This window comes from Dermacentor albipictus, chromosome 10 (assembly GCF_038994185.2).
Source record: "Dermacentor albipictus isolate Rhodes 1998 colony chromosome 10, USDA_Dalb.pri_finalv2, whole genome shotgun sequence".
Lineage (NCBI taxonomy): Eukaryota > Metazoa > Arthropoda > Arachnida > Ixodida > Ixodidae > Dermacentor > Dermacentor albipictus.
This window is the reverse complement of record NC_091830.1, coordinates 93,341,796-93,363,049: the sequence shown is the minus strand read 5'-3', so window position 1 is coordinate 93,363,049 and position 21,254 is coordinate 93,341,796. Positions and strand designations below refer to the sequence as shown.

General features: G+C 46.9%; 1 protein-coding gene across 1 annotated transcript; it reads right to left on the bottom strand.

The window, feature by feature from the left end:
• Positions 1-11,365: 11,365 nt before the first annotated feature.
• Positions 11,366-19,599, bottom strand: LOC139051061 (TNF receptor-associated factor 6-like). Its single transcript, XM_070528112.1, has 2 exons — positions 19,250-19,599; positions 11,366-12,601 (listed from the first exon to the last, which is right to left on the bottom strand). Exons 1-2 carry the CDS (start codon positions 19,532-19,534, stop codon positions 11,486-11,488), a joined length of 1,401 nt encoding a protein of 466 aa, XP_070384213.1. The 5' UTR covers positions 19,535-19,599; the 3' UTR covers positions 11,366-11,485.
• Positions 19,600-21,254: the final 1,655 nt, after the last annotated feature.

The following is a 21,254-nucleotide window of genomic DNA, read 5'->3' as shown; positions in this document are numbered from 1 at the left end:
CGTCAACGATTTTGTTCGTCCGGCCCAACCGCTGCCGCTACGCATGAACCACGGTGCAAGGTAGTTTTGTGTTTTGCCAAGACGGTAATGGAAAATTTCGAGAGCTTGCGTTTGTTTTAGGAGTTTGGCGTTAAGTCCAAACCCCATGAGAGCGATCTTGCGCGCGACGGGCGACGGCTTCGAGCGACAAAACGGGCCGTCGCTTGAACAGATCGCTCTCTGTTGCCGCTCGATCGCTCACGTCTAGAAATCTAGAACTCGTCGCTCGTCGCTCAGAAGTGCTATGGACGACTAGCCAACAGCGCGAAGCCGAAACTGGATGTACATAATTAAAGTACTACTGATTGTCGCACGGAACGAGCAAACTATTGAATTTTAGACGTGCAAGAATAAGAACCTCGTGCAAGACCAGAAATATCTTGTGCTCCTTTTTACAGTAAAATACATCAACTTAAATTATTAAGCACACGTCGCACTACTTGCGGCGCGTATATTGCTGCCATCATACCATGAAGTCGTTGTTCAAAGCCGTCGCTCGCATGTAGTTCGCTCGCCGTCGCTCGCATGTAGACGAGTAAACCCGAAAGCCATCTCCATCGCCTCGCTTGTCGCTGTCGCGTACAAGATCGCTTGTATGGGGTTTATACTTTACCCCCTACATGTACGAGCCGATTGCGAAGAGCCGGCCTCTCCAAGAAGCAAAAATTCTGGTGCAAGCAGGGCTTTCGACGCGAACGAAGGCGAAGTGTCAGCATCTCCTCGTGTTGCACTCAGCGATCCAGTGAGTTCGTTTCCAGGCAAACAACTGTAGTGTTATGTTTCTGCATGTTCCCTCGTAGAACGTAACCGGTGATGCTATCTTCGGCATTTGTGCGCTGCTCCAAAGCTGTCGGCAATCTGCAAAGACTGCTTAAAGGGGGGAAAGTTTACGGCCTCTTATAGCACGTGTAGTGTAGAGCCTTCATCGGCGCGCCATCCGCACGCTACTCATAACCGGTGAATCTCGTCGGCTACGTGAGACGGTCGGTTTCTCTCTGTGCGCGAGGACGAGCGCAGCGTCCTGGCGTGAGCCGACTTTCCAACACATGCAAACATACACTTGCACTACGTTATGGTAGCTGCATGCCGGCTTTTTCACAACAGACGTTCGAATGGAAAATTCGTGGCGTTTGGCGACGAGAGCTGCGTTAAGGGCGGGAGATAAGCATGCACCTTCCGTTCAGCGTGCTAACAGGAAAGAGAACCCAAAGCACGCATTCTTGATAAACTCTGGTAGTAATCGTCATCACAGAAGTGGTTAAAGCGCAGCAGGGTTGTTCTTGCGCGCTTAAAATTCTTTCGCTTTACAGGAGTTTCCCACTAAGCTGAAAGCTTCTTGTCTTGCGGGAAGTAATGGAAGAAAACATCATCGCGGTCGCTGGGTTTCATGCAACCGTAGGCTGCACAGAACGCCGGCATTGTCGGCCCACCATTTTAATTGATGGTGTGTACGTTAACTACCATTCTACTAAGACTGAAACAAAGGAATGCAGGGTCGAGCGAAACAGCTTATGACGGCCCGCGCGTAGAAACAAGCACGGTCAGGCACGGCGGCGGAGACTGTGAAGGAACGGAACACCAGTGCTGACGTCACTACGCTGCAGTTTCCGGTCTCCGCTCACATCGTCAGCGTCAACAGCAGCGCGCGGCGCTGGACGGGCGGCGGAGCGACAGCGCAATTTTAACCGACGATTACGTTGCTCCTAAGTGAAAAATCCCTCCCCCCCCGAATTATACCTGCATGGTTTATAAAGTTCCCGCATGCGTATATGAGCATCTTATTGAATTGGACAGGCTCTTCAGCTTCTCTTTAAGAAAGAAAACGCAGTTATGCGTGATTTATTCCAAGAGCTTAAGCAGGAAGTTCACAGCCTCAAACAACCCAAAACCCAACCCACACCCAACACCCCAGAACCCGCTAGCAACAGCCAACCCGAAAAACTCTCAAGACCAGCCCCAAAAAATCGAGCCGTACGACAAGGAGCACTGGGCAGAGTACGCTCCGAAGTCAATGACATGCTTGTAACACTCCAAAGCACGGTAGAAACTTTACATAATTCTCTAATCACTCTTGTGCGCACAGTCACCACCATGGAAGCGAAAAGGGTTTGACCCTTTTTACAGAAGCCGCTTCCAAAGCTCAAGCCGTAGGCATGGACACGACAGGAACCATCGCCACCACCCTGTCAACTGTGGCATCCCCTATCCTTCATCATGGCCCACACTAACACTGACACAGCGTCCTGGCAGTGGAACTGCCGGGGCTACCTCTAAAAACAACCCGTTCTCCGTCAGCACCTCCGAACTACTTCATGTCAACCCGACGCAATCTTACTCCAGGAAACGCAGGACACTCCGGTCAACCTTCCCGGATATCAACCTTTCACCGCGAACTACGCTCCACACGGAGTCTCCACACTCGTTCGAAAAAGAATTACCGCAATCGAACACGATCGGCGCCTCAAAACCCTCTTTATTGAGGTCATCCGGCACAGAAAATGAAAGAAAGGAATCTTATCCTCCATGTCTACAATACTCCATCTATACACCATATCCGATTTCTAAGGCTCTTCAAAAAGGCCCTGAACATCGCAGGCAGCAGTCCCCTTATCATCGGAGGCGACTTCAATCTTCCGCACACAGGAAGGGCTTACAGACACAGCTCTCCTGCAGGTCGTAACTTATGGCAAGACTTCCATGATCTCCGGCTTACCCTCATTACTGGGCTAACCTCGGCACTTCAACTGAACGAGACACGACACCAGACCTCACTTTCACCAAAAACTCAGAAACGCTCATTGGCGCAATGCCCAACACGACCTCGAGAGTGATCAATCTATCATCGAAATTACTCTCCCACACCTAACAGCCGTTACGAGAAGAACAAGGGACTTGGACGGACTCGAATACGTTCCGTAAACGCCGTGTAAAAGCAACAACGGACACTGTAGTTACCGACATAGAATCACGGTCATGCGGTCTACAAATATAATGATACAGTCGGATGAAAATCTAGATGACGACTCGGTGCAACAACTAACAGAATACATGAATAACTGCTGGCGCCAAGGATCCATTCCTTCGACATGGAAAACGGCCAAAGTAATTCTCATCCCCAATCCCGGTAAGCCATCTACTCCGCAAGTATCCAGCCCATCTCGCTCACTTCAAGTGTAGGCAAGGTGATGGAGCCCGCACACCTAACCCGCGTAAACACTCGTCTCGAAGACACATCTCTTTACCCCTGCTCGATAATGGCTTGAGACAGCATCTTTCTACCCAAGACACTATGCTGCAACTTCAGCATCAAATCCTAGATGGCAAATCCCGTCACACGAAGGCGATCTTGGCCCTCGACCTCGAGCGCACCTTCGATAACATCAGGCACTCCACCATCCTTTAACGTATCTCCTTGCTCAACCGTGGAGAACACACAGCTACGTAAGATACTGCCTATCCAATCGGAAGTCCTTGCTGTCGGTCGGAGACATTCCATCGGAGGAAGTCTAAAAAGTCGGACTTCCTCCTATACCGCCCAACACTCCGTGGACGCCCTCCACTGGGCTCCACGAATAAACGCCGATACGAGAAAATCGAACTCCACCTGAGGGATGGCAGACCCGTACCCATGGTGCCTAGCATCCGTCTTCTTGGTATGACCATCGAAGCCAACGGAGCTAACTGTACGGCTATCTACAAGATCCTTCGACAGACCGTTAATACATCCAGACTGCTGAAATCAGTGACGAAACGACGAAGGGGTATGAAGGAAGAAAGCCTCATCCGCCTTGTCCAATCTTTTATCATCTGTCAGATTACTTACGTTGCCCCCTTTCTAAACTGGTACAAAACTGAAAAGACTAAAGTGGACATCATCATCAGAGTAGCCCCTAAGCAGGCCTTAGGACTACCCACCCACACCAGCACGGAACGTCTACTACAATTAGGTATCCATAACACGCTACACGAGTTAATCGAAGCGCAATGTCGATTCCAACTGCAGCGGCTTACTCTAAAGGACACGTGCCGCAGCATTCTAACCAAGCTTGATTTCACCTACCACCGCCAACATGCAGACAAACACACAATACCACGCGATATTCAGCAATGAATATACGCCGTACCCTATTCCACAACAACAAAGAATAGACCACAACAAAGAGACTAGACCACAACAAAGAACGCAGGAAGGCACAAGCTACCACCCTCATGAAAGTTTATGCCAATACCGCGGGCGTCACCTTCGTCGACGCAGCTGAGTACCAAGATGGGCGGCGCTTTGTGGCGGTTACCACAGCAGGCGGCCTGCTCCCACATGCTGCCAGCATTGTTATCCGAAATGCCGAGACGGCGGAGGAAGTGGCCATCGCCCTGGCCACTATTGACCCAGCCAGTCACACCATACTGAGCGATTCTCGCGCAGCAATCAAGGGTCGTATTTTTCAACAATCACTCTGTATCGTAGAACAAGCTACGCATTCGTCTGGCGATCAACTTCATACGAGAATGAAGAGCCTTGTTCCTGTTGCAACGATCCTGAAAAATGGAAGGGATTGGTATGGTGGATATGCCATCACCGAAACAAGAAGATAGATGCGAGAACTGACCTGAGGTGTTACTCGACGAATGAAAACCACCAGAAGTGTTTCTGATGGCGCAGAGTAGGACTCCTGAGCCTATATTAGATGTTACCGAATATAGTCGCTGGAAGACGGTCCTTGGAATCACTACTTGGGTGAGGAGGTTCATTCAAAATTGACAAGCACTATCTAATACTAGAACAGAAGGTCCACTTTCCGCTCAGGAGATAGTGAAGATACTTGGCTCAGGATTTTACAAGTCCAAATCTTTGGGAATGAGATTGCTGCACTAACAACGGACAAAGCTCTCGACAAGACGTCGACCATACGAGACCACCCGTTCATGGATGCCAAGGTCATTATCAGGATCAAGCCTCACCTTCCTAACGTAGCTGCTTCGGACAGCATAAAATGTCCTGTACTCCTACCCGCAGATCATCGCTGTACGAACTTCATCGTCCACAGCGAACATAAACGCCTTCTTGACAGTGGTGTCGGTGTAACACTCGCCGAGTTGTGTGAGAAGTTTTGGATAGTGCGCGGTCACCAGTGCGTTGACAAGGTGCTTGCCCAGTGCAGGGTCTGGGCGGGGTTTCGTCTTAAGGCGGCTTTAGCTCCTAAAGCCCCGCTTCCAATCGACAGAGTACCGAAATCTCATTCAGTTGAAGTGCTTGGCGTCGATTTCGCTGGTCTATCGTTCGTGAAGGAAAACGGCTCTGTGAAAGCATTCATTGTAGTATTTTCCTGTGCTATAGTGCGAGCTGCTCGCTTAGAATTTTCCAGCGACATCACTGGGAATTTTGTTTTATTGGCTTTTCCTCTATTTTTTTCGCGCCGTGGTCTGCCATGTGTAATTTACTCGGACAGTGCTTTAAAGTTTAAGGCAGCCAGTCGCGCACTTAGGCTGACATATGGACTTGTACGTGATTTCCAGCTAAAGAACATTTCTGCATGTAGTAACATCACAATTCAATACTGAGTGCACTTCATTGTGGGGAGGATTTTGCGAAATAATGATTCGAACAGGAGGTAGCTAAATTGAGGACGACGCAACGAGCTATGGAAAGAAGAACGATGGGTGTACCGTTAAAGGATAAGAAAAGAGCAGATTGGGTGAGGGAACAAACGCGAGTTAATGACGTCTTAGTTGAATTCAAGAAAAAAGAAATGGGGGCATGGGCACGACATGTGATGAGGACGAAAGATAACCGATGGTCATTAAGGGTTACGGACGGGATTCCAAGGTAAGGGAAGCGTAACAGAGGGCGGCCGAAAGCTGGGTGGCCGGATGTTATCAAGAAGTTTGCAGGGACAACATGGGCACAATCACTACATGACTGGTGTAGTTGTAGAAGTATGGGAGAAGCCTTTGCCCTGCAGTGGGCGTAACCAGGCTGGTGATGGTAATAATGATGATAATTTTAACAGTTGAGAAGTGTCTTACGAAAACACTAGGAAAAGGGTGGTTCAGCTTCGAACAGCTCCACACTTTAATAACAGAGATCAAAGCTGTTATAAATTTTAGACCGCTCACATACATTTCTGATGATTCTACCGAAGCGGAAGTACTAGCTACCTCGCACTTTTTGTCAGGTAGACGTCTCACTGCCTTTCCACAAGCACAAGTTAACCAGAACATGGGAGTTCGCACATACACACCGATCGCCTGGTTACTTAGACGACAACAACTAAACGACTTTTGGCAGCGCCGTTATAAAGAGTACATCTTGACGCTGAGAAGCGCACACAGCAGGTCACACAAGCTCAACAACTGTTTAAAGAATGATGGCCTTCGCCATTATTAGAGATAACAAAGGACCCATTACGTTTTGCGTATTAGGTAAAGTTGTTAGAATGTTTAACGGGAGCTATGGGTACGTCAGAGCATGCAAAATCCGACTACCAGACAACACAGAGCTCACGAGACCGGTTCAACTTCTATATCCTCTGGAACTGTGCAACTGACTTTCTTTGCCGCGGAGGATGTTGGAAGTCGTGCTCGAGCGGCGCATCGTAGAAGAGGAAGAGAGAGATGGGCTCCCGACCGGGAGGATGCGGATGTTAGGCTTGTCACCTTGAGTACGCTATGTTAGGACGGCTGAACGCTCTGCGACTCTAAACCTGGTAGAAGTGACTTTGCCCACATTCTCTTAGGGTGGGGATGCCCTGCATCAGAAGTGTCCATGTATAGCAAGCGGCGTAAGCTATCAGCATCTTTTTTTAAAACCCCCTTGTTTAAGCTCTCGGTGGCAACACTCCAAGAAGCAACAGCACATTGAGTTGCTACAGTGCATACTAAAGGAGAGGAGCTGCATCTGCAAATCTGAGCCCATAAAACGGTATTTGCTTCAAGCACAGCACAGAACGATTTAAATAGGAGCTCAGTAAAGTGAGGGCAATAATCTTGCTTCACAAGGAACTTGCAGACCAGCTCCTGGTGGACGCAATTCACTGGCCCCAATGCCCTGCTAAGCCTGTGGATCAAGTGAAGAGTTGTACTTGTGCTAAAGTTATTTCGCACCTCTAAGTCACTTCGTGTGAGATTTCCACCTGTGGATCGCAAGATTCAGCTGTACTAGGGATCTGGCGATGAGGTTCTATGTGCAGCGGATCGTTGCGCTGTGAAAATGTGTCCTTGTAAGTGAGGGCGAAGTTTTTCGCTATTCGATGTACTCTCACAGCGGGCGCCCGATGTAAGGGCTTTAGCCGAATGGATGGATGGATGGATGAATATTATGAGCGTCCCCTTTTGAACGGTGCGGTGGGTTGCGCCACCAAGCTCTTGCTATTATACTGCCTAATGTCCTACCTAGGTTAAACAATGAAAAAAGGAACAAAACATTATGAACTACCACGCCCAAATTTTATGATCCCCTCTTGTGAACTGTGCTTTTGCACGTCTCCGTCTTTTGTGGTTTTCCTACTTTCCTTTCACCAATCCTCTAATCGCCTCTTACTGCCTATTGCGGACATGTTTGCTCTAACACTGCTCCCGCTGAACCCAAGGGCTTCAAGGAGGCCAGTGGTGCCTAAATCGACCGCTGGGTAGACGTCTTCACATTCTAATAAAACATGCTCCGTTGTTTCCCTAGCTTTACCGCAGAGAACACATGCTTCTTCTTCCTTCTTATACCTCGCTTTAGAGATGCGTGTTCTAAGGCATCCCGATCTCGATTCGAAAAGTAATGAGCTTCCCTTTGAGTCATCATAAATGGTTTCTTTCCTGATTTCGTTTTTTCTTCTTAAGTAGTTACTCATGGCAGGTTTTCTTTCCATTGCCGCCACCCATGACATTATTTGAGCCTCTCTGACTTTCCGCTTGAACTTCTTTGTTGCTGTGTTGCCCACCCTTCAGGCCGCGTGCTTGCTGGTAAGCTTCCTAGTGCTTTTCCTTCACTGTGAATGAATGTTTTTCCTGTAGAGATACCTGAACACTCTCCCAGTCCATTTTCTTTCTTCCATATTCCTCAGCCGTTCTTCATACTCAATTTTACTGCGGGCTTCCTTCACATCAAAACTAGTCCAGCCCATATCACCCTGCACAGCTTCAATTGTAGTCTTCTCGTGAGCGCCCAATGCAAGTCGACCCACTCACCTTTGGTTCCCGTCGAGTCCTGATGGTACCACTGATTTAAAGCAAACAACTGCATTCCGAAAAGTAAGTCCTGGAACCATTACACCTTTCCACATACCTCGGAGGACCCCGTACCTACTGTATCCCCATAGCGCTCGGTGCTTCATTATGGCTGCATTTCTCTTCCCCTTTTCTGTTGTGGTTTTTCCCTGTGATACCATATATATATTGAATTCGTTTATCCATATACCAAGGTATTTATATTCTGTTACCCAAAATATTTCTTGGCCATGTATCTCCATTGTCTGTTCACTGTTTTCATTGAATACCATAACACCTGATTTTCTAGCACTAAATTTCAAACCTAAATTGCTGCCTTCCTGTGCACAGATATTAGCCAGACGTTGCAAATCACTTTGCTTGTTAGCTAGCAACACAATGTCGTCCACGTAAAATAAACCTGGGAGTTGCTGCTCTACTACTGTACCCGCCTGTTTGTATGAGAGATGAAAGCCGATATTCCTTTTTCTAGCACCCTCTCCATCCTCACCATGTACATCATAAACAGCGTGGGGATAAAGAGCACCCCTGCCTCAGTCCCTTGTTGATATCAAATTTCTCCTCGCGCCTCATCCCTGCCCTTTCAACGCAAACGGTGTTTTCCAGGTAAATCTTTCTCAAAAGCTGTAGACAATCGTTGCCTAAGCCTTCCCCTTCCAGAATATTCCACAAAATGTTGCGGTCTACGTTGTCGTAGGCTTCTGTAATGTCTATAAAGGCCACATACAACGGTCTGCTTTCTGCTTTTCACATTTCAATATACTCAGAAAGAACAAACAAGTTATCATCCAAACGCCTACCTATTTTGAAGCCATTCTGAAGCTCTCCCAAAATGCCATTATTCTCTGCCCTTGCTTGAAGCTTTAATTTGATTGCCTGCATTGCTAGCCTATATATTACCGATGTAATGGGCCACGGTCTATACGAGTTAATTCCGTCTTTCTCCCCTTTACCTTTATCAATTAAATTCATTCTAATTTGTCACCAGCTGCCTGGTACTCGCATATCTTTTAAAGTTTTTCCACTACTTACACCAGAGCTTCCTTACGTTTTGGTCCCAGTTCATTTGTCAGCCTAACGGGAACCTCGTCTAGCCCTGTCGCGGTGCGCTTACGAGTTTTCTCTTGCGCTTTCTTCCAGTTTAAATTTGTCAGCACCACCTCCTTTTCCGCTTGGGTCTCTTTCATACAACCTGGTCATTGCCTTGGAAAGATTCGGCTGTTACTTTTCGGATGTAATTTATTGCCGCTTCTACTTACAGTGTGTTTTCATCTTCGTCTTGGATATGCTGTTGTATAGTTGTTGACTTCCTGCCTAATTATATTATGTGGTTCCAAAATATTCTTGGTGCGGCCTTCTTTTTCTCACGTACTTCTGACAACCAACGTTCACTTTCACCTTTTAATTTTGCTTGAACCACTGTTTGAACCATAGACTTTTTCTCCCGGTATATATCCCATTTACTAGTTACTTCATCCTGTGGCAACTGCGCCTTCTTTACCTGCCTGTGCTCTCGAGATGCTTTCTGTCGTTCGGCGATCGCTTCTCGTATCTCCTTGTTCCACCAGCTTTTCGGCTTCTTTTTTCCTTTCCAACGAACATGTTGTTTCTCTTTCCGTTTTTATGTCGTTATTACACTTAGACTTATCACACTTTTTACACTTTGCCCAATGCGGACGGCAGTGCCGTGGTGTGGCCCTACAGCCCCTCTTGCGCCCGGAGGCGTTGGCCACGTATTTTTGATCGTGATTGCGCATTTCATGACGACGCTTTGGAATAACAAAAATTGACAGTAGCCCTTGTCCGCTGCCGACGCTTTCTTTCGAGCAGCTCCTTTATTTTTTTGCGATCCTACATCACGTGATATATGCAACAACTCTGCCTTTTATACGTCCTTTTAAAAGCCAAATTTTATCGCAAAGTTGATGGCACATATGTCAAAACCGGTGCCATCCACAGAATTCGTGGGTGGGACCGCTATAATAGCTATAATTATAAATAGCTATAATTCGCGAATTGTGAGATGTGCTGTAAATAAACTAGCGAGATACGTAATTAGTGAAACGGATAATGAAATACGCATCTGATCGCTCGTAGAAGTCATGTCCGCCTCGTCGAGTAATTTAGTTCAAGGGTAGAATTCTGCTATGAGCCAAAAGTAACTTTTTAAAAATCATGGCGCCACTAACACTATGACTATGTTTTCAAGATGATTCCCCTTTGTATGTGTGCCATAGGTTACCATTGGAAAATAAAAACGGAATACCTGTATGTTAAAGAGAATACTTTAGTAACTTGCGATTCGCTGATGATATTGCCTTGCTTAGCAACTCAGGGGAATTATTGTAATGCATGCTCAATGACCTGGAGAGGCAAAGCAGAAGGGTGGGTCTAAAAATTAATCTGCAGAAAACTAAACTAAAGTTTAACAGTCTCGGAGGAGAACAGTGGTTTACGATAGGTAGCGAGACAGTGGAGGTTTTAAGGGAATACATCTACTTAGGACAGGCAGCAACTGCAGATCCGGATCATGAGAGTGAAATAATCAGAAAAATAAGAATGGTCTCGCGTGCGTATGGCAGGCATTCTCAGATCATGAACAGCAGGTTGCCATTATCCCTCAAGAGAAATATGTATAACAGCTTTGTCTTACCAGTACTCGCCTACGGGGCAGAAAGCTGGAGGCCTACGAAAAGGGTTCTACTTAAATTGAGGACGACGCAACCAGCTATGGAAAGAAGAATGATCGGTGTAACGTTAATGGATAAAAAAGAACAGATGGGGTGAGAGAACAAACGCGAGTTAATGACATCTTAGTTGAAATGAAGAAAAGAAATGGGCATGGGCAGGAGATGTAATGAGGAGGGAAGATAACCGATGGTCCTTAAGAGTTATGGACTGGATTCCAAGGGAAGGGAATTCAGGGACTTCACGTATATATATATATATATATATATGATCAGGAAATATTAGCCATGATGAAATTTCTTGAATATTCTCTGTCTGCTAGTCACTTACGCAGAAACTGTTCTGAAAGGAACATTGCACAGCTGCTAGGCAATTTTACAAACTCAGACAAAAGGGATGTCGGGTATTTAAGTACACATTGAAATACTATTGCCAATAAACAAACTTTATTTTGCTTTCAACGAAGGCATCTGGAAGAGCGAAATTTGTTTCCAAGAAATAAAACGGCACGTGTATTTAATTAAATACGCAAAATTCCCCTGTTTTATTCTGCTGCCGGCTTCGGAAGAAGCTCCCACACGATGTGAAGCTTGTCCTCCCTGACGTACCCTTCCTGTTCCAGATCATTTAGGCTAAATGAAGCGTATTCGCTGATACAGTCCCGGTTGGCTTTTTCTCCGGGTCTTCCAAAGAGCCCAAGGGTACCGCTAGTCTCCCACACCTTCTGGCACTGTTTCCTTTCGGATGGATGTTTGACGGTCACCTGAATGTTCTGATTGAAAGGCCACTCAAGAAATTCGTCAATCACACCTTTGTGAAGCTGAGAAAGAGGATGCAGTAACACATGGTCTCCCTCTTTTTTGAAGTACACTCCTGGCGACACGTGATAGCCAGACAGGTATATTCTTTCTTCCAAGCAATGATGAAAGCCTTTAGCTTTTGCGCTGTTTTTCATTGCTTCGTATCCCTTAACAAAAAACTCATATCGCTTAATGTTTATTGTGTGTAAGGCCAGTTCTTTATTCCATGTGCTATGTCCTCCTTTCTTCTCAGTGTCCTTAGTTCCAGCAATACCAGCAACACCTCCTACAGAAGTTCTGGAGAATGTCCTTGTGGTGTCCTGCAACACTTCCTTCAGCTCTTTCATTGAATCCGTTAAGGTTCCTGCAAGCACACGTGTCTCTTCGCTGTGGTCAATCAATCTTTTTTCTACTTCTCTAACTGAAGATAACGTGACTGTAGATTGTGAAGTGAGGCTATCCAACGTACTACTGCCGCTTGACCTTTGCAGCAGTGCTTCTTTGACCGTGTTCATGCAATGTGAAATCTCATTTAGACGGTCATTTTGGACAATATGATCACTAATAACTTCGTCTAGCCTGTCTTTAATTTCAACTCCTCGCACGTCTAAGCTTGCATTCAGAGCCATCATCACTGCTTTTTCGTCAATGTGTGACTTTTCTACAGCACCGGACGTCGGAGACACCGCATAGTCTCGGCATTTGCTCTGTAAATGCGCGGACACATTACTACGCAGCACCAGCTTTGAACATTTAGGGCACGACGTAGAGTGGTGCTCACAGTCATAGCAAAAATGCTTGTTCAACTCTGATGCAGGCAAAACCATCTCGCAGCCGCGTTCTTCATTCCAACATTTTACCTGAAATGAAAAAAAAGCATTTAGGCAGTTTTCCATAGGATATTTATATTATATTATATTTTAACATCATCATTATCATCATCATTTATTGTCGCTTACGGACCCCTTTCAGGGTATTACATAAGGGACGGGGAGCAAAAGCATCAAGATACAGTATGGTTATTATTCTACAATGGAATCTATTCATGTTCATATAACATATTCTATGTTATTTCATGCCTTCGCACTTCCTGTCACACGGGCAGTAAATAATGTTCTTTTAATATGTTGACCATACTGCAGACAGAAACGGTTCGGAAGAAAGAAAAAATGCGGCAGCGACAACCTCATTTGAGTACGACATTCCACGAACTATTGCTGTTTGGCTTAAAGAAGGATTTTCGCTAATCGTGTGAATCTTAAGGAGCGAAACGGCGACACAGCTAGTACCGTGTGTGCGAACTGGTGGTATTTGCATTGCGAAGGAGAGTGGTTGTTGAAGGCGAAATATCCTAGTACGTTGAGGTAACTTGTTTGCTCCGATTCGGTGGCATTGCGTTCACGTTCAGCAATCTGTTTTCGTTCCGGTCGGGCACTGAAATCTTCAAGCATCTGAGCCGCTTACGACGAGGAACGGTTCGTATGGTTACGTATGCATTCCTCGCGGTGCAGCGGGATTGAGAGGCTTCTTGAGAAGAAATTTTTTTCGCGGAAAACGCCTATGTAGAGCGATGTGTAGACTACGTAGGTAACAGGGTGCACGGAATAAATATTTTAATTCAGAGAATTACACTTAACGGCGCTACTGACACAAGGACGCACAGAAAGACAAATACCCCAGAACAGAAGTGGGCTACCAATCGAATTGTTATTTGAACAACTGTAGCCTTTATATATTCATCCCTGTATTGACCTGCGTATACAAAGGCATCTACATGGCGGTCATTCTTCATGAAGCAAAAAGTCTATTTCTTTTTCTGATTCCACCAAAGACGTCATACTAACGCAGCTACACTCAACGTTTCTATTATAAATAATGCCTGCATTTTGTCTCTCTCTCTAGTTTTGAGTTTTCCTGGAAATTTCGCCCTCTATAACATAGGAGAGCATGCGCACTTATTCTAACGAGCTCGCTAAATACCTCTGATGACCATTCTTCACGATATTGCTGTACTCATGCGCTCGATCATCGTAACACTGTTCTGTTTGTCCTATAGATACATAGGCATAGCGATGTGATATCTGGGAAATTACATTGCGCGTACGATCTGTGAACCTTGTTTTACAATTGGTGGTGCACTAGGGCCAATCGTATTCTTTCATTCGATTGCACACAGCACACAGCTTGCAAGTGGCACTGAAAAGTAAATTCTCATTATGCCGGTGGAAAACTTTCCAGAAGTTGTGCGATAACATCACTGCACTGGTCTCTTGTGTTTTTCTTCGCTTGCTGGTTCGCAACCTATGTCTTTTTCTTTTTGCTAGATGGTTTGACATATTGAAGTGATGAGACAACGAGGAAAAGCTGCTTCCGGAAACGATGGTGTCAAGTTTGAAAAAAAAAAAACATTGCTCTATCTCGTGCTGGCATGGTTGCTTCAGTGCATCCTTTATACACGTCGCCGCTATGATCATCTTAATCAGTGCACAGTGTGTTCTGGTAAAATAAATACCGGCGACGACAGCATACCGACACGGACAAGCCCAAACGTTAAACAGAGCTTTATTTTGGTCAGAGGCGTAAATACAAGGAGTCTACTACACATTCGCAATGAAGCAACAAACATATATGTTCATCTGATTTCAATGGCTTTCTTTTAGGTTGTTGCTTCATTGCACATGAGCGGTGAACTCCTTATAATAATGCCTCTGACTGAAAAATAAAATGGCTGTGGCTTAGCTATGGTTAAGCCCAGGATGCGAAGCATACTAGCCTTTATTTTAGCTGTTGAACCACTGTTTAGCCTGGTGAACTGCTGTTTCTTGGCTATATTTGGTTCGGCTAGACGAAGAAACAACTCATGCGTTACTCTGCTTCGCCTTCAAGAGTGGAACGCGACAGCGTTCCCGTCGACCCGCCAAGGGGTGTAAGACAACGGGCTACGGCGGAGCGACTACGCGCCCCGCATTGGACGCGGTGAGCGTCGAACAACGCAGCGTTCGGCGCGGCAATGAAATGTGCGCCTGAGCAAGCGACGCACGCCTGAGCCTTAGAAACAGCTCGTTTCTAAGGCAACACCGCATTCACTAGAGACGTTTTTGTACCGCTTTGAAGCATCGTACTCGTGGCTCAGTGGTAGCGTCTCCGTCTCACACTCCGGAGACCCTGGTTCGATTCCCACCCAGCCCATCTTGCAAGAGTTGAGCAAAAGCCACCTAGAAAATTAGTCTCTGTAGCACGCCGCAACCTTCGCTTCTCATTCCGACGAGCAGCTCTGTCTCCAGGAGGCATCTCACCTCGTGAGTGTCTAGCAGAGGCAAGCGCAGCTGCTTATATACCGCCGCGACGCCGCGAGCGACGGCGCGAGTTGGAGCCCCGTTTCTCCTCTGTCATGACGTCATGGTGTCCCGTGGTATTGAAGGCGACACCGCCGCGCCTGAGGAGCTGGGTTGAGCTCTCGTAATATGCTTCGCATAAAAAAAAAAGATTTAGTTGAAAGTCTGTGCTTGTCCGTGCCGATATCTTCTCGTGATACAGCTCCGCAGACACTGCATCGAGGAGCTTCCTATCCCGGTGTTTCAAATCCGATTTTATCTAATGTCTCTCTAATTGGACTGGAGAAGTGCATTCTCACGTCGGTTGAAATGTCTTTATATGCAGATGACATCCGCATATGGGGCTGTGGTCGTAACAGATGCGTCCTACGAACAAGTTTCCAGAAAGCTATCAATTCCATTAAAACAATGCTATTCGCGCGACGTCTAACGATGTCACCAGAAAAGTGGGCCGCCGTTGCTTCCACTAGGCATGATGTCTCACGCTGTCCGATGCGCTACCTCTCAAATTTCTGGGCGTGACAATCGACAGGCTATTGACGTGCACACCGCATATTCGAATGCTGAGGGCAAAAATTGGGTGATACGTGAGCACATTCCGTATCCTATAACGCAATGTTGCAGGCTCCTCTCTATGTTCTCTGACACGCATGTATATGGCTCTCTGTGAAGGTTTCCTGCGATGCAGCGTAGCAGTGCTAAAGGGCATAAAGGCGCTCACTGGTGCGCTAGGAAAAGTCCTGAGAGTGTGCCTTGGCCTGCCGAAAAACACATCAATTGTAGGAACCCTTGCAGAAAGCAGACGCCTATCGATCCAGTGCTTCTGCAGCAGGAGTTTCTTCGAGTACACGTGCGCTTTGCTGCCACAGTACCGGGTTATCCGCTTGCTTCAGACAGCGGTCCTGTGGTGCGGAGCTTGCTGCGGCTGAATCATCAAAGCCCTTCTATGCCGACGGAACCACCGTGTAAGATTCCTTCATGGACCACTGTCACTTTCGTGTCTGGGTTCAAGAGCGAGACAAATACTCCTGCTCCATAGCTGACATATTTGCTCTAGAGCATGGTAACACCAGCTACAGGGCTCACCGTCATATTTACAATAATGGCTCCTTCAGGCCTACATCATCTGCCATTGGTGCGCGGATTTCCTTCGAGTGTTACCAAATCCTCCCACTATCAGTCACCGCTCTTCAGCTACAGCCACTGAACTAGGTAAACTGCGGGACGCTTTTATTTGCGTCATAGAACAGACAGATTGAGTCTACGGCAACATTCACAGACTCAAGAGCAGCCCTGCGGTGCGTGATTTTGCCACGCATGCAGGAACCTCGCAATAGACATGAGACGCCTATGCAGTTAAGCTTGCTAACTGCACCACGTCGTTGTGCTGCCGTGGCTACCATCCCAATGCGGAATACAAGGCAGCGTCCAGGCTGGCCATGGTGGCAAATGTGGACAGGACACATCGAGAGAAATGGTCCAGATGCCTTTCTTGAGAAAAGACGCGGCGACACTGGTATCTGCACAGGCACGGCGTCTCCAGCGATCCCTCTCGACAGATGCAAGCTACCAGTACGGATATTAATTTAGCAGGCCTCGGTTTTTTTTTTTAATGTGCACTTGCTCCCATTGAAACGCAGCCGCCATTGCAGCAAAGCCACTAAGCAACCACGGCGGGTGGTCGGCGGCAGTGCGACTGCCCGTGACGCCAGAGCGTAGCCATTGCGACCATGCCTCTGCTACCAATTGGCCACATCCCTGTGTGACATCTGCAAATCACAGAAGTGGGTGCAGGGCCCATCCTCTGTGTGGCACAGAGAATCCCCGATTTGCGAGCGAAGCCGGCCGGTTCTCCGCAAACAGGTTCCGGTGTGTTGCCGTGAAGCTAACATGGACGAACATTAAAAACACTCCCGTTCCGCGGTAAACTTGTAGGCGCACATGCATGTTATTGAGGGCTTCGTTATCACAGCTTGCGCTTACGATTAAGTATAGGATGGAGCAGGTATTCGCGATACTGATTTGGAAAGCATTGCGAGTCGAACGTACTGTCGGCCAAAAAAGTAAACGGACCACGGCTTAGGTGGCCGGAGCGGCTGCGGGGCCACACCGCGGCGCTGCTATCTCGCTCCGCGCGCTGACGACAGTGCTCCGAGTGACGCAAGACCTCACCCTCACTTCACGCGGGGCCTTGTCACGCTTGATAAATTTCTAGTGCGCCGTTCAGTTGCTGTGCTGCTCACGGTCACGACGTAGGGGACCGTGCATTGCCGGTAGTGTAGCACATGGTGCTGTCACACAGTAGCGGACGGCAGCGGGGCATCCAACCACGGCACTGAGAAGGAACGAAGGCCCGTTCTGATTGTTGTTTTGCCTATATTCACCTTATCCTTCATATTAGTGCATGTCGCCGGCGTCCACCGCTGCTCAATTTAGCCGCAACGGCGGCTAAATTCTTACGTAATGTGGAAAAAGTTACGTAATGATGCAAGTTGGGCAAGTTGGTGATTAATCATCATACCTTGCCGGTGAAGCAGCGCACTGACACGGACACAGTGAAGACACACAAGAAACGCAGACGACACACGCAGCGAGTGTCTTCTTTCCTTGTGTGTCTTCACTGTGTCCGTGTCAATGCGCTGCTTCACCGGCAACTTAAGCGATAAGTTACAGGCGTCCAGCTTTACTGCGGGTGCGGCTTTCCTGTCGAGATTACTTCTCAGGCATTGTCTACCGCAGTGGGTTGACTATTGATATCAGCGACGCCTCTGAAAACTGCTTTGATTAGTTACAATGCGTAGGCCGTTATGTCACATTACAAAAGTACCGTCAGGAAGAGATGAATGGGAAGACGTATCGGATAAACTAGCCAGTCGTGAAATTTTATTCAGGAAAGAATTCTATGGCTTGAAGGGGTCCTCAGTGCGATGAAAAGTTCCCATCGACCCCGATGAATTGGCTCACTCGGCTTGACCTCGAGTCATCGAGCGCCGCCGCTATAGCTTCGGACGTCCGCGCGCGCAGCGCTTCCCACTGTGTAACATATCGCGCCGGCGTGAAAGACCACGCGTCGCCGTAGCCGCCATTGCGCCTATACTTGCGCGATGTTGCCTAAAATCGAGCAGAGGTGTACGCCGGCGGCATGCACTAATGTGAAGGATAAGGTGAATACAAGCAAAACAATCAGAACAGGTCGGTTTGATGCCGCGCGGCTGTCCGCTACTGTGCGACAGCGCCATCTGCTAGACTACCGGCGATGCACGGTCCCCTTCGTCGCGACCATCAGCAGCAGAGCAACCGAACGGAGCACTAGAAATTTATCAAGCGTGATGATGTACAGCGTGAGAGTGAGGGCGAAATCTGGCGTCACTCGAGGCCCTCTCGCTGTAAGCGCGCCGAGCGAGATAGTAGCGCCCCGGTGTCGCCTCGTGGCCGCTCCGGCCACCTAAGCCATGGTCCGTTTACTTTTTTGGCCGATAGTTCATGGTGCGAACCAAGGCAAGCCGACAGCCCCACGCTCCTGGCATCGCGCTTGAAACGTTGAACACTGTACTTGAATATGGCTTATTGGAGAATAACAGCAAATATTTCAGTACAATTTAGTAAATCAGTACATCTTTTGATGATTAACACACGCAACCTAGCCTCCTTCACCGTGAAAGACCAGTTGCATAAAAAAGGTCGTAGAACAAGACAGACGTGAAAAAGCACAGGAAAACTGTAATATGCCTGCATTAAAATAGACGATAAAAACGAAAGTAATGCAACCTATGCCACACTAACGGATGCGAGTGGGCAAACCCGAATAGAAGGACATTTCATAAATCAATAGCGCTGCCGCATACTGGCTGCTTGCTACACTCAACATATATGATTGCGCACGAGTTCCCATAGCTTTCAGTCAGTAGTAAGCGAAACTTAGGATTATAGTGATTTAAAAGTAAGATAAGATACATACAGACAATAGTGTCGAACTATTTGCTTCCCCTCACGGTTTCACGCCTATGTAATATTTCCATATTTGCTTTCATCTAGCTCAGACGTGATTCATCAGCTCGAACAACAAATTTATAAAAAAAGCACGCCCATTTTACTTTCTAAATATATTCAATGCATTTTGCTAAAATGACCTGGATAACACTGACACACGAATTTGTTCACTCGTGCTCTCACCTTGCGCCTCAACAGGTTCTCCAAAGGAAATTCTCTCCACTCAGCTTCCTCCGGAAGAAACTGGTCACCGTCGAGTAGACAGGCGTGTCTGTCGTTGAGTAAGCACTGCTCGTAGCAGCTTATGCACAGCACGTCTCGACAGGGCAGAAAAACTGTCTTTCTGGGCAGCACACCACATGCGTCACATATTCTGTGAGCAGGAACAGGCTCGAGGAAATGCAAAGGTCTCCAGTCCAGTTCCTCGCTAAAACCGCACAGCGTGTACAGCCTGCCTTGAGAAGCCATGTCGAACGGCGCATACGTCAGCTGCGAAACGCCGTGGCAACGATTCTGCAGAAACGGAAGCGTTGCAAGCGCGCTATGTCCTCTCAGCTGTTGCCAAGGCTACAATCACTCTGATAAGGCTGCGGCCAGTTCCTGATTGTGCACGGCGCCGATCGTCATGTGTAGATGTAACGGTGTGAAAATTATATACTCGTCTAGCTGCGGAGTTTTTGTTAACGACAATTTTATCGCCTTTTTCGGATTGGCGATTTGTAAAGGTCGCGAACCTTGAAACTAAAGGTCGTGAAAACACAATTTACTGGCACGTCAAGGGGCAGCCTACGATAGAAGTGCGACTAGCTGCGAAATGAAGAAACAATTGGACGAATAAAATCTTATAAAGACCGTCGGCATATTTTTAAACAGAAGCTTTCTTCCCAAACCATCTCTGTATTTCCTCAATGTGGCTGCTGGAGTTTGCTGCTGACTTTGCTGACCCATTGTGGGATTGAACCACTGTCCCCCAACTAACGCCGCCTAATGCTCTATTCATTAGACCACACCCTTTCCGTCGAAACTACAAGCTGGCACTACCATTACGCCCAATCGCACGTATACATCGATGGGAGGAAAGCCAACCAGTTGGATCACCGTGTGTGTCCAATTGCGCAGGACGTCTGCATGAGGGAACATTCCCGCTCACCGGTTTTATTGACGCCAAAGACGCAATAATGAACGGGGCGAATTTTATAATTCAAACAACAGCTTGAAGGAAGCTTCGATTCTCTTGCACTCCTACCCCACGGGTCATGCGGGCAAGCTTACGAGGAAGCTTTAGCTTGGGTGCTCCTATCTAAATACCTGTAAAATGAGAATTCCTTTTTCTCGGCAACTACAGCACCAAATTTGACGACGTTTGTTGCATTTAAAAGCAAAACTCAACGTCTAGTGACTGCTGGTTTCTAATTCCTTCTTTAGGACCTTAATTTTTTATAAAATATTGACAAATATCGAAAATTTTCAGAAAATGAAACTGTCAAATTTACAACTTTTCACATAGCAATTAAATATGATATCACAATTATGTGAATTGTATATAATAGTACATCTAAAGCGGACAAAATTGGTATGTTACACATTATTATAAAAGAAATTGTAATATGCAAATATACCTTTTGCAGAACCCTTGTACACGCCGTAACAAAATCATGTAAGATATAAAATTACATATCAAATTGGTCGGCTTTGAATGTTCTATTAGGTGCCGTTTACAGAACCGCAATATCTGTTCTTGATGCAGAGCTAATAGTTTAGAAATATCGTGCTTCTATTTCTTTGAAGCTTCCGAATTTTCGAAAATCTTTTAAACGGAATGCAGGCGCTAAATCGAAATTTCGCTTCCGACAGTCACTAGAATTTAACTTTCTCTCTCAAATGCAGCAAACTTCATTAAAATCGGTCCTGGGGTTCTCTGAGAAAAAATGTTTTTTGCGTTTCAAATGTATTTGAATAGGCCGCGCCGGAGTTGGGCCCGAGCTAAAGCTTCCTCTTCGGGGCACTTTGAGCGAGTGCATTTCACCGCCAGTGTCATTCGCAGTCTGCCGCACGGGAACGCTTAGAGACAATTGCTGCAGTGTGCTTGGCGAAAATACTTGGTGGCGGCGAAGTATTTATCCTCGTTAGCAGCTAGAAAAAAATTAAGTAATATTGAAAGTATATTCAAAAGTAGTTTTCAAGAACA

What these genes read in the sequence shown, in the direction of transcription:
- LOC139051061 (XM_070528112.1), bottom strand. Translation starts at nt 19,534, where the DNA reads ATGGCTTCTCAAGGCAGGCTGTACACGCTGTGCGGTTTTAGCGAGGAA. An exon ending in AGAACCTGTTGAGGCGCAAG is followed by an intron (nt 12,602 to 19,249) that starts GTGAGAGCACGA and finishes TTTTCATTTCAG; the next exon opens with GTAAAATGTTGGAATGAAGA.